Raw genomic sequence first — 22,318 nt, forward strand, 5'->3', positions numbered from 1 at the left:
TGCATTCATGTGAATCCTCACAGGTTAAACTACAGAAGAATAGCCCTTCATCTGCCTTCTCTATAGTACTTATTGCATTATATATATTTGACTGCACCTGATCCAACTCCTTTCCTAAACTTTTCACTCCTTTTCATCTAAATTTCAATTTTCGTGATGATTAATGTTGTTTTCTCTGAATTGACAAAATTCTTTTTTTTGTCACATGGAATGAATGGTACTAGACATAATGCTGACCAACTTGATTTGTTTTACATAGATATTTAAGATTTGCTCTCTTTAGACAACTTGGATTGACAGACAGATCCCTTGCACAGATGCAGAACTGGTTCAGGAATGGGGTATTCCTGCTCCTGCATGATGACAGTGCCTCTTAGGCTGTGGCTGTCACAGCAAGGACAAGACAAAGGGACAACTTTGAGCTCGGCATCTGTCTTACTTCCTTGGGTCTGGTGGAGGTGTCAGTTGTCCTACTTCCTCCTGCTCCCCTCAATGCTTTTTGCCTGATTTTTCTCTAGTAAGTATTGGCTTGATGTTCGCATCTCAAATGAGCAGAAGCAAAGGTGTCAAGTCCAACAGGGACAAAAATTGCTACCAGGAGTATTTGAAGATGTAAGATCTACAGAGCTAATGAAAAAATTATTTCTTAATTACATAGGCATAATTTTTAAGTAGTTATTCTCTAATATGTTCCAGTTTTCTCTGAAGACTTTAACAAAAATTAAATTATGTGACATTGAGTCATGGTTTTTCCAGCACCAATGCCTTCAATAAGGTGCAAATATGAAAGGAAAATGTGTGCTATGTTATTTTCCTAGTCATCAAAACTGCAAAGAGAATTTGGAACAATAAAAAGGTTGCAAATGACGTTTTCCATCCTTTCCCACCAGTGAGCCAACTCTGATTACCACAATGCTGAGGCACTCTGTTGTGGATATTATGAAAAACATTTTTAAACTATCATTTATTATTTTCAAGAAAACTAACCTGCAGAATTAGAAGTCATTCTAACTAACGTTTTTAAAATGCTTGAAAAAACCAGCTTCCTAAGTCCTCAATAAGCATCTGCAGTGCCAAGCAGAAGAGCTGGATTTATTGAGCTTTGTTTCTTACTGTTTGAACTAGGAGGGACAACAGTTTCAAAGAATGGCACACAATGACTTAGAGCATTTTAGCTGCACAAAGCGTATACCTCAATGTTTTGCTTGGTCGGAAATTTCTACCATCTTCATTGGGAATTGAATTTTCAGAGGCAAAGTGAATGTTACTATAAAGACTAATAACCTAATATAACTAATATTTCAGAGGAAATGTCTATTATTTACTCTGTTCCTAGGGACCTCTAGTTTGAAGGAGTAAAGCTGAAAGCCAGACTAAAACCAAATGGCTACCAAAGACTTTATATGGGATATCTCATTGTATGTGAGTTGTCTCAAGACACCATTAATATGTGCTAAAAGAGATGTTTGAAAGCAGCATGATTTTTTTGCTGATCAGGTGCAGAAAATTAAAAATTGGGAAACATTTAAACATTTTTGAGAAAATGTATGGATTTAATCTATCTTGAATTAAGAAAAAGTGAATGAATAGAGGCTCCAAGCTCAAATGTAATGGAAGCTTATGTTGCCCTGTGTAACTTTCATTGGAGGTGTCAAATCTTTCCATCTTTATTTTTCTACTGTTCCTCTGTGATATTACTTTGCTGTTTCGCTAAGAAAAGCAAAGCTAATTTTCATGAGAGAAGATGAAACTTTGGTGGCACTAAGCCTTTTCTTTAGGATGATATTCCTTTGTGGAACCTGCAAAAAACATGTGTCTGGACATGGAACAATACTCTGATAGGAAATATACTGAACAGTGCTTTGGCAAGGAAATGGCTACAAACAGGCCAGTTTTAATCAGTATAATTTCTAAGAGCAAATTTGGTGAAATGCTTACACAGTGTGTGATTTTTTTGTGCGTTTTGTGGTATATCTGCAGCTGGTGGTACTACCTCATCATAAATACAGCTGAGTGTGATTTTTTGAAGCCACACAGATTGATAGTAAGTTTCACTTAATAGGGGAATGAACTGTTTTTCTTCCGTTTTTGTGCCATCTCTGACAGGGTCACAGTTTGTGTGCCTGGCAGGGCTGCCACTAGAGGGCACAAAATGATTTTAAACACAAAATTGTTTAAACATTCAACTTGCTAAAAGTAAAAAGCTAAAGGCAAGTAAAGACTTTGAACTATCAAATCAGTAAAGAAAAAGCAATAATGTGACAAAAATATTATTCTAGTGGTATTTCTTTCAGTTTCTGAAAGAGCATGGAATATGATTTTATTTGAAATGTTTTATAAAGTTTTATAAAGTCTATGAAAACATAAAATGGAGGGAAATTAAGACACTTTTTAGTGTTCTGTAAACTGAAATTTAGGAAAAGATGCAACAAGATATAGAAGAAAACAAAATGTTTTTCAATCACAAGCATGAATTGAACTTAAGTTGCATTGCTTTTTTCAAACTAGGTTGTGTAAAATTAGAGAAAATTGATCAGAAACATGGAGATTTTTGCTTGGCTTTGCAATATGTATTAGCTATCTCAGCCCCGATCTGTGTAATAGGTGGCTGTTACTCAGTTATTCTCCACTCTCCATTTAATATTACTTGGAATGCGTGTCTGTCTCCATTTCCTGCTGTCTGAAGGGATAATGTTTCAAACCACCCAAGGATGCTGCCAGGATAAATCTATTATGTATGCAGCTCCTCTGTGCTGTGGCACGGCTAGGTAGACATTCTGATGGTGCTGAGTCTTTCCTGGTTACGGACAAATGGGCCCATGCCAACTGCCAGAACCTTGGCATGTGTACAGGCAGAATTTACCTGCAGAATAAAGGCTGAGACAGTGCAAGAGGATGAATGAGCCTGCTGTACTTTGTCCTGAGCTACATAAGTCCTTGAGGGATAATCTCAATCTTCTATTGATCAGTCCAATACCTTGAGTGATAACAAATAATTGATAAAAAGCAGGACTGAGAGCTGAGTAGGTAGCTGAGGCCAGAATTATATCCATGTACCATATAAATGTGGCATGAAAATAAAATTATCCCAGCAATAAATAGATTGTATAGTATGAGTAAGTCATAGTATAGTGAGAATGGAGAACTGGGCATTCAATAATTTCCTGCATGCAAGTGTCCCTGTCTTTGTCCAAGACAAAGAAATTGCAGAGAGGACCTCCTTGGCAGGCTCTATGCTTGTGTTAATCTGAGATTTGTCATGGGAAAATAAATGCTGATGGGTTCAAAAAATCCACAGGACTTGGGCTGGATTTGCTCTGGTCAGTCCTGAACCATTTGCTATGGTCAGTGCAGGGGCTGGTAGCAGAATGAGGGACTAGTCACTGGCATCCTCAGTTGTACCTGTCAATGGATCAGGATGGGTGAGCCCTGCCACTACATTATGAGTTTTTACTGCCCATCATTGAATTTTATGAGAGTGACTTCATCCAGTCTCAGCCTGGATACCAGGACAAGTGCTCACTGACTTAGGTAACAGACCAGTGTCGGTGGCATTTTGACCCTCAAAATATCTTTTATTTTCTCAGAGCTTGTGTTTAAACTGATGCAGTGCATTCTGTGTCAGGAGATAGTGGCATTTACATTAAGGTTAATTAATATTTGAGTGAGATTGTTGTTTTATATTCAAGGAGGAAAATTTTGTTCACGTTGATGCTTGAGGACATGGGCTACTCAAAGGATGGTAAAGGAGTTACTCATTTGTCTGTGTCAGCTCAAGTAATAGAGAGTTCTGAGAAGCTGAGTGACTGAAAATGACACTATGTTACTGCGTTTTAGCTTCTGTGTTTTGCTGGTCTTAAGGAGAACGTAGAGGCCTGCAACTATTGAGGTGAAGAAAGTTCTTGCTGTGCTTGCTTAGGGCCATTTATTTGTGAGAAAGTGGACGGCATGAATTCCCTGTCACAGATGGTGCAGCCTTGTTTTGAACGTTTGTTTTAGGAGGAAGTTCAATGCAGAAATATATTAGGCATCCAATACCATTAGTAAGATTGTAAGAGATTATAATTTGCTGAGAGAAACTGTTAGAACCTGGGTCTGGTTGTTCTGTGTGCCCATAAATCAGTATCGGTACCAATAAATACAGAACTGTGCTCATATAAGCAGAATTATCCAAATTTAAAATATAGTATTATAAAAGGGCAAGTGAAAGTGGAAATGGAAAAAATAAGAAGTTGGTAGCAAGCAATAGCAATTGATACGAGAAAAATCTCAAAGTGTATTAAAAATTATATTGCCAGTGGAAGGTCAGGACTCATTCAACAAGAAACAGAATCCTAGCAGTAGTTTAGTGAGTAGGAAATAAGATGGCAAAATTACCAATGATGATACAGGTATCCATAAGGTACAAAGGTATTAAATAAAAGCAAAATTACTCAATATATATTTCTGCTCTATGTGGAAAAATGATTACAGTTTTTCATGTTGGTGAATTCCTTTGTGTCCTCTTAGTAGCTAATAAAGGTGTTCAGTAGAAAGCATTATGCTTTTATATCTTTGTAACTCATAAAAACAGGATAGTAGAAAGACTGTCCCAAAAGCTGTCCAGAATATTACTTTTAGTTTTAGGATAAAATGGTCACTGAGCAAATCTCAGAGGACTAGGGAAAACGTGCTGATGATTATTAACACTTGAACAACTGATGGAGGATAACTGATGGAGGGGTGTGATGAGTTTTCCATCAACTGAAGTCTTTAAATAAAGATTTGATACCTTACTTAAATATATGTTCTTTTTCAAACATATTATGGGCTGGCTTAATGGGGAAATGATCAAGTGAGATAATGTGCATTCTGTTCAGGGTGTCACACTAGGGATCATCACTGATCCTTTTGACCTTTAAATCTGGAATAAAATAAATCTGGAAACCTTATCTCTCTTGACACTGTAGCCATTTCAGACTGAGGTTTTTAGAAGGTTTAAGTTAAATATTGCTATGGTTGTTATGATAGGGTCTAGAGTTCATATTTCTTCACTTAGTTGTCTCATAGTCTCCTAATTCGTATTGAGTCTCTCAGTTTCATTCTGGGATCAGATCCTGAGGCTCCATATATACATTAAGGCAGAGACTGTATTTATGGTGTGTCTTGTGCAGTGCATCTAATTATGCCGCCAGTGCTTGGGTAATTGTGGTAAAGTTGCAAAATGTAATTGAACTGTTATTAAAATGCATACAGCTGTCACCAGAGCAGGTAGCTTATGAACTTCTGTCTGCCTTGTAAGACAGAGTGCAAGAATTATGTTTTTATTAGTCACACTCTGCTCTGAAAATCATTACCCTTAATTAATTTTTCATTATAGCTAGGATCAATGGAAAAATTTTTAGTTAAGAGATGGACTTATTTAAACCCAACATCCAAATTCCAAATTAGCTTATTCACAGCTATACACAAGCCAAGCCTGCTCTGTGTGCTTACTCCAGTGTGCTACTGTGATGTCTGTGGAACAAATGACTCCTGTGTCCAGGCTGAGAGGAGAATGGTATATCCTGGAAAATGAGGAGTGGAACTAAAAATAAAGAAGTTATTGCCACTGGGACCCAAAACATTCTCAGATCCCATCTTACCTCTTGTGGGAAGTCAGACACACACACACACACACACACACACACACACACACACACAGAACTACTCATGTGGTCCCTCTGGGCGTCTGAATCAGCTGCCGGAGCAGCCAGCTCAGTTCCTGCTATTGTGGTGGTAGAGTAAAAGGTTCTAGCCAGCCCTGGAGGCTTCACATTGGCGCCTGAGTTAGGAGGTCTTGCTGGATCAAACCGACTCCATGCAGAACCAGTGAGAGGGACAACTGCACAAGTTAACTAGTTTATACAGATTCAGTAAACCAGTTTGAGTTGATGAGGACTTGACTAGGACATTTGGGGTGGCTAGTTCAGGTAGGGCACTCCCTCCTTCATCCCCATGTCATCCAACTCTGCTAAGAACAAATGAAACTTGGAGATTCTTACATGCTATCTGCTTACATGATGGAATGAAGAATTAATAGATAAGAAAATTTAAGAGATGTGCAATTGGAAAGAAATGTAGCTGAAAATAGTAGCTGAAGGTACTATTTCAGCCTAGCATACCAAGGGTTCAGTCCATGTACGTGGTCCTTTTCTATTAACAATCAAAAATTTTTGAAGTGATTTTGAAATGTTATTCTCATCCCCCAAAATGCTTATTTTACAAAACAGTTGAATATTTGTTGTAGAAGGTTTAAATATTATGTCTTCAAATCTCTTTATATATATATATCTTGGTTTTGACTGTATTTTCTTGACAGTAACTGCTGTAGGGCTGTGGTGTGGATTTGCTGGAAACAGTGTTGGTAGCACTGTTGGTTTTAGCTCTCTCTGAACAGTGCTTAGACTGTGCCAAGGCCTTTTCTGCTCCTCACCGTGTCCCACCAGTGAGGAGTCTGGGAAGGGTTTTGAGGAGCTGGGCGGGGACACAGCAGAGGCAGTTGAGTCCAAGTGATTACAGGGATATTCCATCCTACATGGCATCAAGCTCAGCAGATAAAGGCATGGGAAGAAGGAGAGAGGAAGGGACATTTGTTATGATGGTGTTTGTCTTCCCAGCTCACCATTACATGTGTTGGAGCCCTGCTGTCCTGGGGGTGGCTGGACACCTGCCTGCCCATGAAAAGTGGTCAGTTAGTCCTTTTTCTTTGCTTGTGCATGCAGCTTTTGCCTTTCCTACTAAACTGTCTGTGTCACAACCCATGAGCATACTCACTCTTCCAATTCTCTCACCCATCCCATGGCAGGGGAGTGAGTGGGTGGCTGGACAGGGCTGGGTTGCCAGGTAGGGTTAAACCATGTATTGCACATAATCTGAACCATATTGAGCGCTTTTCCTGCTCCTCATTCTTTCCTGAGACACATCTGGTGGGCTTCCTTGCTCTCTGTGTGCCAAGACCTACCTGCCTTGGTTCTACAGTTTTCTGTCTCCTCTCCGTGCACAGACCTGCCTGCTGTTGCTTCTGTGCCACGTAGCAGAGCTCAGCAGTGGCATGCTTCATCACCAGTGCTCACTGGGGTCAGGGTCAGCCCAAAGCACAGTAAACACACCAAGAAGCATGAGAGGAACTGCAAATTATTTGCTGTTTGCATCAATTCTATTTGTGCAAGCTGCTGCTAGACATACTTCCCCTTGAAAAGGCTGGCATCAGCAGTATTACCATGTGGCTAAAGAGGGTTAATTTTAAAGCAGATATATGGGATTTGTGGTGAAAATGCAGCCCACCATGGCACAGACAGCAGAAATCTCCACTCTAGCACTAACCTGAATGGGGAGTCCTGAGCTGGAGTGCCGTGTTTCTCCTCTCTCTCTTTATGCCCAAGCATTTTATTTTTATAAGGCATGACTTTTCAGCCTGAGGACAGCAGTAGACAGCCTGAGCTTTCTGGACCTGAGCTGGCACAGAGGGACAGTACTTCTGGCTCCAGAGTTAGCACAAGTAGGGCCGGTTCAGTACTCCAATGTATTGTACAAGAGTAACTCTTTAGACTTAGCTTCTGTGTTCACAGTGTAGGGCTATTGAGCTGCTGTCCTCTGGGTGAGAGGACACAGCCACTGTCTCTGGTAGTTGGCAAGACGGACGTTTGCATCTCTTTCAAACAACAGAAAGTGTACCTAATATTTTCAGAAATATTCCTACTTACTTTAAAAACCATTCTTGTACTGTTACTCAGATTAAAAAGGGACATTTTGATTCCTGGCTATGAAGTAAGGAATGTGAGACCTTTCCCTCTGGGCAGGAGTGTTGCCACCACGATACCCCAGAGATTTTCTTTTCTCTTTTCCAATGCTGCAGCTAAGTCATTATTTGAGTGACTGGTGGGTATCATGTCAGCCTTGGTTCACTGTGTTACCAGTGTTGGACTCTGTAGAGAGCTCTCAAATGCCCTGGGTGCAGGAGAAACTATAAAAGGCAGCAAGGCAACAAAAGGCATTTTTGGGCTTTCTGCCCTCAAGGATCTTAAGAAAATTTTCTTTTCTTAACCTTGTTTTTGGAGACTAGGGCCATATTGATAGATTTTCTTCTCTATGAAGACCTTTTTCACAGTGCTTAGATTCATGCATGAAATAATCTTTATCCATTTGGAAAAACAGTTTTATCTGTTACTAAGGTAATCCCTCGCTGTTGGGGACTGAGAAGGATTGGTAACACTTGGTCTGCAAGGCTTGCACAGGCTTATCACTTACTCTGTGCCAGAACTTTATAGACAGCCAATTTCACAGTTCCTAAGTTAACCACATCAGCAAGTCTTAAACCTGCCTGAAGCTGTAGCTGTTCTGAAATCCTTTGCTCTTGATTAATATCTCAGTCTTCTGCCCATGAGCAATATTAGCACCTTTCTGTGTGACATTCACATTCAGTTCTAATCACATTATAAAAGTAAAATACTATATAAAATAAGTGAGAACAGCTCTTTCCAGATTATTCAGAAACAGTCTGCCAAGTACTTTGAGGTTTTTCTGGTAAACACATAAAAATCATCCATCCAAGATCTTTTGATAAATCACCACTAAAAAAGAGAAGGGAAACATTTTCATGTGCTCTCCTTAGTGCTAAAATGCAGGAATTCAGTGGCAGGTCCATACTCCAGTGTGGTGTCTCTTACATGAACACTCAGGTGCCAGGTCAGGGGAAGTTCCCATTTACCAAGGAGCATGGATGCAGGCTTTTGTAAAGATCTGTCTACAAGAGAGGGTAAAGTTTGGCTGGGTCCAACCATGCCATGTCTAGGTCAAGGTGTTCCAGTGATTTCTGACTGATGACATTTTGAGCAAGTATAAACTTGGGCACAGAGTGATGCAGGGAGACCTGCAATACAGAACAGCTGGATGTCACATTTTCCATCCAGTTTTGTGAGGCAGGCCTGTGTACATAAGCAGGCCTCTGAGTAACCATGGTATTAACATATATAGAACAGATGATATGATTTTGGCTTTATGGTCTTGTTCCTTGCCAAGTTTCCAGTAGCTTAACTATGATCTAATTTGAAATAATTAAATCAGTTATGTTTTTTTTTAGAACATCTTTCTTGTCTACAGGGCTATGAATATCATCACTGCAATCATAGCTAGAATAGTTTTTATAATAACTTGTAACTTTAAGTGATAAAATTTACAAAACTCTGTAAACAAAAATCACCAAAGCAGATTGCTAACTTGTGATCCTGACCACTGGCCCAACAGTTGTCCTATAAGGTGGTGTAGAAACCATAGGTTTAAGCTTGTACGGGTTTTATAAAGCTGGCCTGTAAAGTTTGAATCCAGACCTGTATCTAGATCTTAAATCCATGTTACGTCTTCTACCAGCTTGCTGTCTGATGAAGCTCCTAGATGTAGAAATCTAGATCTGATTTGCTATTTGATCTTAAACAAATATGCAAATTAAACACAGACAATATGAGGGAAGAGTGTGGGGTTGAGTGGAAATGCAGAGATGTATGTTTTATATTTGGTTTATTTTGTTATAAAACATTACACTCTTCTGGTATATTAAAAATATAATTGCATGTGATGGAAATTTACAATTCAGACATTATTCTGCCTTTCTTGTTAAAACTCATACTTCCTCTGAGTTTTAGCACAATTAACAGGTAAAAGAATTGCACTACCCACTTTGCTAAAATCACCTGCTTCGAATTTGTTGAAGTCTAAAAAACAAGTCTAATGTAAGTCTTTGTCATAAATGGACATGTGCAGACACACAAGCTTAGGATTTTAATTTGAAACTAAAGGAACTCTCTAGCTTCAGCCAGTGACAGCCCAGGTTTTGTTCATCATAGTTTTCTTGTATTCTTAAAATTGTATTTGTATTCAGTTTCATTTGGATATGTTTTTGATTTGTCCAAACAGCAGATGGCTGTGATAAAGCGTCTGTATTTAACTTGGCACTTTCCATTCCACATTCTTTTACTATTCATAGCACACCACTCTCCAGTACACATAAAAGGAGGCAGTTCGATTTTCAGATGCAGTTACCCTTAAATGTGTGAATATTTTCAAACCCTCAGCATTATTTCTTCTTAATATCAAGAAGACCACATACTAGATATAGAAGGTGGATATTTTTTCATCTTCACCACTCTCAGGAAATGTGAGACACTGGAACAGAAACTGAAGCTGTGTCTGTAGTAAGTCTCCTGCATTTAAAATTAGATTAATGTAGAGCCTGTGTTCCTATGGGGGGAGGGGGATTATCATTGGCAGAACAATTTGGCTCTTGAAGACAGAGTTGTGGGATTTCAGCCTAAATTGTCAAGCAACATGGATAATTAAATACTCGTCTGATTAAATAACAAGACTACCTAAAATGTGTAAGAAAAAAGGCATTTGTGCAAGGGCAATGTCTTTTTATTACTGAGGTTTCACAAAGAAGAATTTGGTGCTTTTGTAAGTAAATTTTTTTTCTTCAGTTGTTATGTTAAACAAAACCAGTTTTCTAAAATGTCTTTAAAGTTTTTCTTTCAAATTACTTTGTCAGAAAGTATAATTTCTCTTCCTTGTGTTTCCAAGCAAATAAAGTCAAGCAAATAAATTCTTTTTTCTTATAGTTTGAAACATGCAACACACTCTAGAAAGTAATCTCTTGAGAGGTTTTGGTATGAAACCTCGAACTGTGGAATTAGGGATTTTTCTCTTGATGGTATCTTTCACTTCATGTGCTTTCCCAGAGAGAAGAATTTAATCTCAAAAGTTAGAAAATAGATTTTTTGGTACATAAATTTCCATAGTATTCACATCTTTTCCATTCCTTCAATTCTTATGACTATGTATGACAAATGCTTATTCCATAGAAATACAGTTCCTGCTACTTAATTCAAAACTGTGCTCTATTTTCAATATGTTATCAAATAGATTTTTTTTTTCTCCTGCTGAGATTAGCCCAAGTTTGCTACTGTTCAAAAGTATGTAGCTGGAGGCAAGCAGTATAACATTTCACATCCAACAGTAAAGTCAGCATACAGAAAAATATATACAAAGAATTTCCTTTAATAAATACAGCTACATGTTTACTACACCCAACAGCATTGCATGACTGATATTATTTTGTTACATTAAGAACGATTTTATCTCACCGATAACTATAGACATGGTTCTAATTCTTTTCCACTGAGTTCTTCATTTCAACAACCAAAATGCCATCGTGGCAGAAAAGCGCAGACAAGTCTTTGTTCTCCACTCCATCAGGTAATTTGTATTGTCTGGTGAAGCTTCTGGATATGAAACCATGTTCATCCATCCTGGGTCCATGCTGAGCTTTAATCAGGAGCCAGCCTTCGAAAGTCTGGATAATGACGTCTTCGGGGCGGAACTGCACAACGTCCAGCAAGACCCGAAAGTGTGTGTTTTCCTCCTCCTGGCCACTCGTTCCGGTCCCAGCCATGCTTTCTGTGGCGCTCCTTTGGTTGCTCGGTGCAGTGGTGGTGGGGCCCGGCAAAGCATATAAAAGGTGGTTCAGTTTATGTGCTTCCAGCTCTTGGTCAACAAACTGCTCCTGGTAGCGTACCGGAGTTTCCACCCAGTGTCTTATGACAGCTTCTGCCATTGCTGAGGCGGAAAGATCGGCTGCTACTCCTGCTGTCGGGAAGCTGCCGAGTCAGACTGAGCTCTTCCCAGCCGTGTGTCTTACCCACAGACCAGTCTATCTGTTGATGTCGTCTTTCACTTTTAGAACAGGCAGAGCTTAACATTTAATACAGTGTCCTGTGTTCCAGTGCTGTGAGGCTTGTTTCGTCTTTTATCCACTAACAATAGAGCACTATTTATAGCACTGCAGTCTTGAGTGGCTTCAACACATGCATGGCTTTCATACAGGAGTAGTAAAAGCAAAACCTTAACGTGCCTCTTCTTATTGCAATATTATACAGTTTATAATTATGAATAATGATTACACAAATAATGTGAAAGGTGTTTTTTTTATTTAAATGGAAGTTCAATACTTTTGTTTTTCCAATGGATATGTGGCAATAAGTACAAACCGTATTTCTTCTAATTGAAACATGGAGCTAGTGAAGAAAGAAGTTTAATTATCTTGGGAGCAGGAATGGAGCAGATTTCAGGTTAGTTAAACTGTAAAGTTAGCAATTGCTTTGGACATTTTTGCAGAAGCTGTGCATCCGTGAAATTTGGGCATGGTCACCGTGTTATTGGTGGGAGGAGGGAACCATCTCTGCCCAAAAAGGGGGAGCCTGAAAGGCTGAATCTGCAATCTTGGTGACCTACAAACACATCAGAGACAACTCCAGCATGTCAGGCAGTCAGATGCAAGTGTGCAGAGAGAGCTACAATGAAAGCTCACGTTTCAGAGGGCAGAGTTATTTTCCCCCAGCAGCATAGTAAAGACAGTTCTAAATCATTAATGCTATCACATTGTCCCAGTAATTTTCATCTGTTGCTTAACAGCTTGAACCTGTGATTTCATCTACTGCATATGTCTGCAAAGCAGGACTGATGACCTCTAAGGCTCTCTGAGGTGTAATTATGGAATCACAAAACGTTTGGGAAGAAAAGTGAGCTCTGGAGATCATCTAGACCAATCCCCTTGCTAAATCAGATTCACCTAGAACAGGTTGCACAGGATCACATCCAGGTGGGTTTCACATATCTCTAGAGAAGGAGCTTCTACAACCCCTGGCTTGTAATCTTCTTGCTACTCTATAGTTGCAGGGCAGATAGTGTCTACAAAGGTCAATAGTTAATTTTACAAGAGCAAAGAGAAAAGTGCAATGAAGAGGGAAAATAATTTCTAAATTTTAGTATGTTTGCTAGAAAATTGCTCTAGCTGAGCTTGGTAATGTAAAGCAGAATGTGTTATGGCAACTGATGGTGAAGATTTTTTAGTGCAGTAAGAGTTACCCTAGTGGTAGAAATAATCAAATAAGATACTTTTATCCCTTCTTGTTTGGCTGCTGTTCAGAGTTGTGTCTCTCTCGTCCTTATATGTTCCATTACCGTAGTTAATATGGGATCTTTGGTTGCTAATGGAGTAATGAAGAAAGAGGCAGTTAAACCTCAATGCTTACCAGATATTGACTTCTTTATTGCATTAATAGCAGGGCAGGATTACCAGATGTATGTGTAATTAAAGCTTTAAGGCTGCCATTTTATTTTAAACTAAGAAAGGCTGCATTGGAAGGTAAGGACATTAAAAGTTCATGTTAACTTATGTTAATGGCCAGTTGTTTGGCTGAGTATTGTGAGAGAGGGGTATTGTAAGGAGAGTTAGGCTACTTTAACTATTGGCTCTTCTCCTGTTAAACCGTCTTCCAGAAATAATTTAAGACTGCAATTCTGAATGTATGACTGACCAAAATAGTGATAAAACCAACCCGAAGCATTGCCTGTTTTCTCTTTTGCTAGCAAATGATTCACTTGATGAGGAAGCTTTAACCTTGAGGTGAAGCAGTATTCCTGGCCAGTTTTGATATTATGCTGTTACAGATTGGTGAAAACTCTTGTTGTCCCTAATTAATGGGCGGTAGGGTAGTCCCATCCCCAATTCTGTGTCGATAGCCTGACTTGTTATAGTTCAATTTTGCACTTCATTAATAAACGTACTGTACAGGAATATCACTTCTATCTGTCACTTTTTGTTTTATTTATTCCCATTCTCTCCAGAAAAATATACACTTACCCATACTTCTATTTCAAATTAAAACAGAAGTCACCATGTCACTGCAAGTCACTGTGGGACAGCTGTATCTATTCCCAGAAACACTTGTGTTAGTCTTTCAAATGTCTGTGCTAAACATACTTGAAACTGCCTGGTTTACGAAGCACGAAAGATGCTTTGAATGCCCTTTAAATTCATGCTGTATGCAAAATCCTGCAGGAGGCTATAGGATCCCTTTCTGCTCTGTAGGACAAGAAATTAGAAAGATTTTGATAACGAAGCCATGGAGCCTATTTCTGCTTTCCCATCCTGCCCTCTCCTCTGTTCAGGCCCTTCTCTCAGTCTGTCACCCGTGGGCTCGTGAATTAGCGCAATGCTTCTTATCTCCTTGCTACTAGCATGGGGAATATGCCAAGTGAACACGCAAACTCCCTTCATTTTCGGCTTTCAAATTTACACGTGGGTGCTGTGCTGCGGCGCTCAGGCACTTCTGATGCTTACGGTGCCGTACTCTTCAAATACCTATAGCAGGATTCAGTCCAGCAGTACGTTTTAGTAACGATTACCCTGGTCTTTTTAAACCTTTAGAGCTGATCCGTCTGGAGCAGGAACGATGTCCGAAATCACCGGCTCGGCGCCTCAGGTTTTGTTTCCCGATTTTACCGTTCCTGCGAAGGCCTCTCTCCGTGCTGCCCAGCGGGTGCCCTGGCAGAGCACTGCAGAGCTGTTCTTCCGAAGCGGCAGCTGGGCACCCCCGCCGTCCCTCGGTGTCCGTCTCTCCCGCGGGTTTTCCAGGACCGCGCCGGGATGCGCGGGCACGGCCGGCCGGGAGCGCGCGGCGCCGGCTCCGCGGGGCACAGCGCCATCTCCTGGCGAGGCCGGGCAGCGGCGTGGCGCGGGCCCCGCTGCGGCAGGCAGCGCCCGATGAAGGCTGTTATCTCCCTCACGCTGATATAAACTACCGCCTCCGTATTTTGGAAGGGGGTGGCGGAAAAAAAACTAATTGATTCATGTCCTGGGCTGCACCCAAAGTAGCGTGGTCAGCAGGTGGAGGGAGGGGATTCTGCCCCTCTGTCTGCAGTGCTGCATCCAGCTCTGAGGTCCTCAGCAGGAAAGGGGCTCCATAGAGCTGCTGGAGTGGGTCCAGAGGAGGGACAGCAAGATGATCACAGGGCTGGGAATCTCTCCTGTAGAGGCAGGCTGAGACAGCTGGGGAATCGGGGTTTTTCATCCTGGAGAAGAGAAGCCTCCAGGGACACCTTATTGCAGCCTTCCAGTATTTAAAGAGGGCTTACAAGAGAGCTGGACAAGGACATGTAGTGATAGGACATGAGGGAGTGGCTTTAAATCGAAAGAGAGTAGGTTTTGATTAGATATTTGAAAGGAACGCATCATTGTGCAGGTTGTGAAAAACTGGAACAGGTTGTCTTGAGAAATTGTGGATGCTTCATCCCTGGAAGTTTTCAAGGAAGATTGAATGGGGTTTTGAACAATCTGATCTAGTGGGTGGCATCCCTGCCCATGGCAGGGAGCTTAGAACTAGATGATTTTTAACGTTTCTTTCAATCCAAACCTTTTTTATGATTCTGTGATGCTATTAAAGTTGCCGTCCTAGTAAAGCTGTATTTTAAATTGCAAAAATCTACGATGCAAAAAATCACGATAGTATGAAAAAAATATACAACTTTGATGCATTTCTTAAATAAGTACGGGTTCATCCTGCTTGACACAACTTTAAAATAGTAGATTGCTCTGTCACAATCCTCTGTGTGCTTGATTCCCCAAAGAAAAATTTGTAATTCAACTACCATTGAAATTCAGTAACTGCTGAAAGGGGAAAAACATGAAAAGGCTGGCAGGCTGAATTAAATAAGAACTCTTAGAGAAGAAACTAACAGGCTAAATTCACATCAGGGCCATGTAATTATCCAAATGAATCTAGATGAAGCACTGGAGTTACTTTTAACAGAGCACCCAGGGATGCCACTCATGATCTACTTCGCATATCATTCAAAAGAGATATTGTCACTTCAGACTTTGCAATACATATGAGATGAAAGGAAAAGTAGGGCTTCCTGGGTTTTACCAGCACTCTGTTGTGCCCAACAGGGAAATACAAACTTTGTGGTAGTACCAAAGAGCTAGATAGTAAATTAAATGTATGTAACAATATAACACGGAATGATACATAAGAAAACTCCATCGTAAAGAGCTGTTTTCCACATGGTATTTAATATATTTGTTTAGAGTGAGAAAATTACCACCTCTTACTTCCATTGCTTTGAATCCATTGCTCCCTAAAGCTATGAGCTGTCTTTTTAGGTAATTATTAGACCTGGATCTGTCTAAGCACTGAAGATATCAGCAATGTAACCACAAATCCTGCAACTGCCTAATCAGCAGATACTAAGTGTTCTGTTTTCAATAAATAGTGGGGGATTTTTTTTTTTTAAAGCAATGTCTCATTTCAATCACATGGTGTTTACATTGGTCAGTGAATCACAACATAACTCTTTCTGCAGCAAGACTTCATGCTGTGTTATAAAAATTCTTGCAAGTAGTAAAGACCGTGTTGTTACATAGCCAGCTTTACTGAAGGGAGACTTCTCTTTGTGGGTCATGTCCTTCAAAACCTGGAAAAGGCTGGATCTGCTCAACCTCTTGGAAAATCTCTCCAGGGCACTGATGCTCTCTTGTAACTTATTAAGAAGTGGAAAACTAATCCCAGCTTTTGCACTAAAAATGAAGTGTCTGCTCATTTGTTAGGAAGTATTCTAAGAAATACAAGTAATCATGGGATAGACTATCATTTTGACACATTGCAATCACTATTGCAAGATTAGTTTTCTTGACATGTTGAGATGATAGAAGAGCAGATGAAGGATGAGGATGACACAGATGAAGGTTGACAGGACCATAGCAGCTGCTGTTGGAGCAACAACTTTACAGAACAGTGAGGGAATGAAATACAACATGTATAACAATGATTTTAAAATTTCACATTAGTATAAAAGTTACTTTTAAGTGATGTCATGCAACTCTACATAAATTTTCTTTGTTTTTCACTTGCTTTTAAGTATTTGTATGTATGCTAGAGGCAAATGCGTCTTTGCATCACAAATTCTTGAGGAATTCCTATAGAAAGCAAACTCTTTAGAGTGATAATAATCTGTTCAATTTTTGTGGACAAAACAGTAGAGAGGAAATGAACAATTAAAAGAGAATAATGTGATTTAGAGGGGTCAAAAGCTCTGTTGCTATTGAAAGTCAGGATCCAAAGCACTCTTGCTGTAGAAACAGTTTCAGTTTTTACCAGTTAAAAATCAACTAGTGTTCCAAGAATACCAATTTTCATGTTTACTCCTCTTCTGCCTCAGCTGAAGGTTTTATTTGAGACTTGATAGGAATAACTCAAGGCAGTAACGTGCAGTAAGACTCATTTATTTATTCTGGACCTGTTAAAATTTCATAGCTAGTGCTGACATGCACATTTAAGATGTGAAACCCCTATCCATGGGGACATCTTCAGCTGTGCATGTTTTCATGTGGACCACTTTAGTAAAAATAATACAAGTATTGAAAATCTCACCTATGAAGATCTGGAAGTAGCAAAATTTGTGCTCTTTAAAATTATGTATTGTCTAGGTCCTACATTACACATAAAACATGCTAACGTGTAATTAGCACAAAACGTCCATTATCTCCTTTTGGTTTGTTTTACATTTGTTTCTTTTTTCACTGAATCTATGTGGTGTACTGATCCTCTGGATATATTTGTCAGAGTAATTGCTTACTGGAATATAATTGAATTTACTAAATGAATTTTGAGATTTAAGAAGTTCTGTGTTCAAAGAATCTGTGAAAACTCAGCTGAGAACTCATTGAGAGAGTTGAGTTGAATTTGGCTGAGAACATGTTGGTCTGGAAAGTGACTGGATGTTGATCCTAGGGCAGAAGTACTTCATCCAGAAAGTCCTTAAAAAGGAACTTCTGGGATTTGTGAAGGATTTACAGGAAGAGTTTGCTGTGGTTAGTGAACAATTCCTTTCTGGAATGACATAAATACACTGTTCAATATCAATGTACCCTGGGAATTAACTACCGTGTCAAGCATCTTTAGCTGACAAGGAGCAGCTGGAGACTGACTGGGTAAGTAATGAGAGTGAAAGGCTTACCCTAAAATCTCAAATTTAGAGTGATTGATGGGGAATTGATGGTATCTCAGTGCTATTGTCTAGATACGGTGACTTAGTGGATAATATGAAATTCCAGTCCAAGAAGCAAAGTGAATAATTCATTGGCAAAAATACTGTCTCACCTTGCCTCTCCACATGGTAAAAGCCAACAGAAATCTGGCTCCTATGTCAGAACTGTTATTTGCTTTAGTGTTGGAATTAGAACAATAGTCTCATATTGTCCTAATTTCCTAACTTTGGCGATGCCAGGAAGGTTGCAGATGCAGTAAAATCTGTTGTTAAAAATCCTTTTCTGTAGATAGTTTTCAGTTAAGCATGAGGAACAAATTCTGATATATAAACGACATAATCCTTTGTCTTTACTGCACTTGCACTTGAGTGTATTTCAGTGCAGAATTTACATCCTTAATCTTAACACTATCATACATACTACTTCTGAAATTACATTTTCTTTCCTGGTATGCATTCATCTCAGAAGACAGAATTTGGCCAGACTTTTTTTTTTAAAGATTACCAATTAATTTACTGTGAACCTTGATTTACAGGACATGGATAGGTAGATTATTCCACATAAGTGAGTCATGAATGCTTTAGAGGAGTGTTAGGTATGAAATTTAGAACTCTTTTTCTCCTCTCTCTTATTTGACCTTCTGTCAGAATTTGAAAAATCTAAAATGTTTTCTGGCCTGCTTTGTACACTTGCCTATTTGCAAAGACCCCATGCCGTGTATGTTGGGAAAAAATGAAGATTTGTTTTTCTTCTTAAAAAACCCCTTTGTATCATATAAAATACTGGCAGAACCTCACTCAGTCTTTGCCACACCCTCTAAGCAAAGATCGTTGTACATGTAAACATGTATTTAACATGGCCAGAAACCTGGTTACTTGGTAAGGTAGCACTTTTCTTTCCATTACTACAATACTTTCCTCCCAACACATATTTGTCAATACAGCTATTTTTATAACATGGATCAGAACTGCTGTGAAAATCTGTTGCTTGTGTGTTGTTCTACTGAAGGTCAGAAGATCCTTAATTAAACTTTGTTTTGCTAAGGTTTATGTTTACATAGCATGCTCTGCAAGAAATAAAATGTTTGTAGTGAGATCATGAGAGAACAATAATATTTATAAAGGCAGATTTAACTCACATGTTATAGAAACCATTTTATTTCCACAGTAGAGGCTCTTTCTTCCACATTAATCTTTGCTGTACCAAGGAAGTAAATTAAGTCTGTGTAGGCTAATGGGGTAGTTCTGTAGTCAAAGATTAGTAATTAGGAGTTAGAACAACTGTACTTGAATGTGATCACTTGTTCTTGGAGAGAAGTTTTAAAAAATAATTCATGTATTTACTGGGCAGGAGTGTTTACTTAGCTATTCCATATAGGTTGTAGCTTTCTTTGGGGCCAGTTAAAACTACTTACAGATTAAAGCCAGTAAAAGCAGACTACGGACTCTGTGTTTGATAAAGTGCAGAGGGAATGTTCATCCCTTTGTGCATGGATGAACAAAGCCACAGGAAAATAATTCAGAGAGTTAATCATAAGCAAAACCACAGAGGGGGCTTTGACATGCAGTGAAAGGACTTAGCATTGTTGACATTTTGTTGTCAATTCAAAACATACTCAGTTCTACGAAGAGAATGACTGATGGATGGATAAAGAAGGTTGAAGTAGAATGAACGATAAAATGTTCCAAACACAAGGAAATTTGGTTATTAGTATACAAGCAAGCTGTCCTTCAGCAAACTGTACTGAGTGATAGTAGCTATAGGCAGCTGGATGTTGAATAATTCGTGGTTATCTGTCTAATTTGTCAACTCCCTACTCTCATTTCCATTCCCAGAGCATTCACTGAGGATATCAGCAAAGTAAAGGCTGCAGGATTAAATCTTATTCTAGCAAAAATCCAGGACAGAAAGAACCACTAGACAGTTTCAGATAGACTCCAAGCTGTCTCACCACTATTCATTTTCTACCACTGCTGGAATTTTGCTGTGGAAACAAATAGCAAAGAAAACAATAACAGGATTAAGAACAATGACAGACTATTAAATCACATACCAGTAGTTCCCAGCCTATGGCATTTTTTTTTTTCCCCCCACTGTTGCAATATTAGATTTTTTCTTGGCAATTTTTTTTGTTTGGTTTGTTTGTGTGTTTGTTTGTTTGTTTTTTGAATGCACAACATTTTAGGGTTAAGAACATGACCTGGAAGGGATGCTTTTTAGTTCCTCCCTACTTTGATATAATTTTATGATGTTTTTCATTTAGTTCTCCCACCTCATTCTGTGTAGTTTGGAGACAGGCCTCTTTTCTGCTCAGGAACAAGAGTCAGAGCCAAGTCAGATGCCAAATCATGCTTCATTCTTCCTTTGTATAGCAAGCCATAGAAAGCAGTTAGCCACCAGTGAGCAAACAATAGTAATGAGTTCTATGAACTATAATTGTGGGAGGGCTAATATGCACAGACTGCTGAGCAATAGAGATTTGGGACCAATATACAAACAACTGGTAATTCTGTAATCTAATGTCTAGTCTAGAACCATAGGAAACCAGCATCCTAAGTTTAGGTATTTATATAGTGCAAGAGGCCTCTGCTATTTTGAGAAATCAAATACAGTTTCCTGTTCCTATTGTTCCCAGAGTAAAAAATGCATCCTGCTGATACCATAAAAAGAGACCAAACTGTTCTGCAATCTGGAAAAGGGTGTTTTACTTATTCTACTGCTGCAGTTCTACACTCCTATTATGTAGAATCATGATGTTAATATTTTTTTCTCAGTAATTTAATTTCTTTAGTCTTTAAAGCCACTTGAGATACTCTGATAGTAATTTTATTTTTTGGGTCTCAAATGTAACACATTGATTTCACTTGTGTATTTATTTTTATCCATATCCAAGTGTGAAGCAAGCATTTAGACAGTTAGGTAATGTGGTTACAAAACATGCTTGCTACATACCAATTACATGTCAGGTGCATGACCACTTGCAAAATTCAGTCCCATTTGAGCAGACTTAACAGCAGAAAGCTGTTAAGGCCTTGCAAAATGTAGCTGCTGCAGTCACTTGACTTCAACAGCTTATTACCCTTTACGTTCCCATCTCCTGTGTGGGTGAGTTCACTGATACTTGTCCTTCCAGCTCCAGACTGGATGGCAAATGAGGCTGCCACACGAGGCTGCCACGTCAGCTCTGCCTTTTGTACCAACTAATATGGAGGTGATTGCCTGCATGTTCGAAACCACTGGACTGATGTCTTGCGTTACTGGATACAAACTCCTGCAGTTATTACCTCCAGATGTGGGGAGAAAAGCTAGCAGAAAATACCTGCTCCATTAGCCCATGCTTTGTTCCACTGCAGCAGGTCTGAGCTGGAATGTCAAGACCTACAGCAGTGTTAGGCACTCAGAGCTGTACTTCCAGGAAATATTAAAAGTGGTCTGGCCAGTAGCTACTTGATATTAAATATTACAGAATCCTTTCTGGTTTGTATTAGGTACCCAAAATCAATAGATACTTTGACCTTTAACTTTCTGTGCCTCATTCCTGCTTCTGAAAGCAAGCAATAATAATATCTCATCTTAGTGGACTGTTGAGAAAATGAACTGATTAGTATCATAGGCTCATAGAATCTTAGAAACATAGTATATGTGAAGAAGTTAGTGATAGATTATGTGACAAAAAAAAAAAAAAAAAAAAAAAAAAAAAAAAAAAAAAAGGTATTTCTGTACTCAGACAGAATTTATCAAATGGTGAGTAAGACACTTAAAAACATGAGGCTACGTGCAACAATAATTCTTTACTAAAATGTAAAGAAGAAGGAAAAATTAATTCTGACTGATATAGTAGTAAAGTGGGAAATATACAGTAGAATTATATAATTGGACAACATATTGTAATACACAGGCATGTGCTGGCTGAAATAAACATGCACAAGAAATCTGACATTTAGCATTTTCTTCCTAATGTTTAAAAAAGTAACTGCACTACAGCCACAATTGTTAGGTTTCTGTTCCTCTTCTTTGTTTCCTCTTCTTTGTTGAGACACAACTTGCTGTAAGGATGTATATATGTAGAAAGACAGAATCACATTTGCAAATTAATTCAATAGTAATGTACAGTTTTCAAAAGTGAAGTTAGATCTCAGTACACTGTGACTTCTGTCTCCTTCTCTTCTTTGAGAATTTCAAGTCAGCTGTTTCAGTAAAATGAAACCTCTTGGCACTTTCCTGTCTAGAAACTGGATCTGTGGAGTGTTTTCTGCTCACTGTCCCAGCAGAGATATACCAGAGCTCCCCCATCTACAGCAGAACAATATTAGGAAATGTAGGCTAGATTTGGTAGGACCCACATTAAAATGTTTAAATTGGAAGTCTATTTATATACCGCAGAATTTATTGGGACTTTTACCAATATCCATTTGTACGCAG

The 22,318-nt window shown here is 39.0% G+C and overlaps 1 protein-coding gene across 1 annotated transcript; it reads right to left on the reverse strand.

Annotated features, from left to right (window-relative positions):
• Positions 1-10,479: 10,479 nt before the first annotated feature.
• Positions 10,480-11,796, reverse strand: HSPB3 (heat shock protein family B (small) member 3). The gene has a single exon (XM_040091281.2). It carries the CDS (start codon positions 11,621-11,623, stop codon positions 11,174-11,176), a length of 450 nt encoding a protein of 149 aa, XP_039947215.1. The 5' UTR covers positions 11,624-11,796; the 3' UTR covers positions 10,480-11,173.
• Between the last annotated feature and the right edge of the window lie 10,522 nt (positions 11,797-22,318).

The sequence above is a fragment of the Hirundo rustica genome, chromosome Z, assembly GCF_015227805.2.
Source record: "Hirundo rustica isolate bHirRus1 chromosome Z, bHirRus1.pri.v3, whole genome shotgun sequence".
Classification (NCBI taxonomy): Eukaryota; Metazoa; Chordata; class Aves; order Passeriformes; family Hirundinidae; genus Hirundo; species Hirundo rustica.

Bases quoted from the DNA above. Each gene is read 5' to 3' on its own strand.
- HSPB3 (XM_040091281.2), bottom strand. From the start codon at position 11,623: ATGGCAGAAGCTGTCATAAGACACTGGGTGGAAACTCCGGTACGCTAC.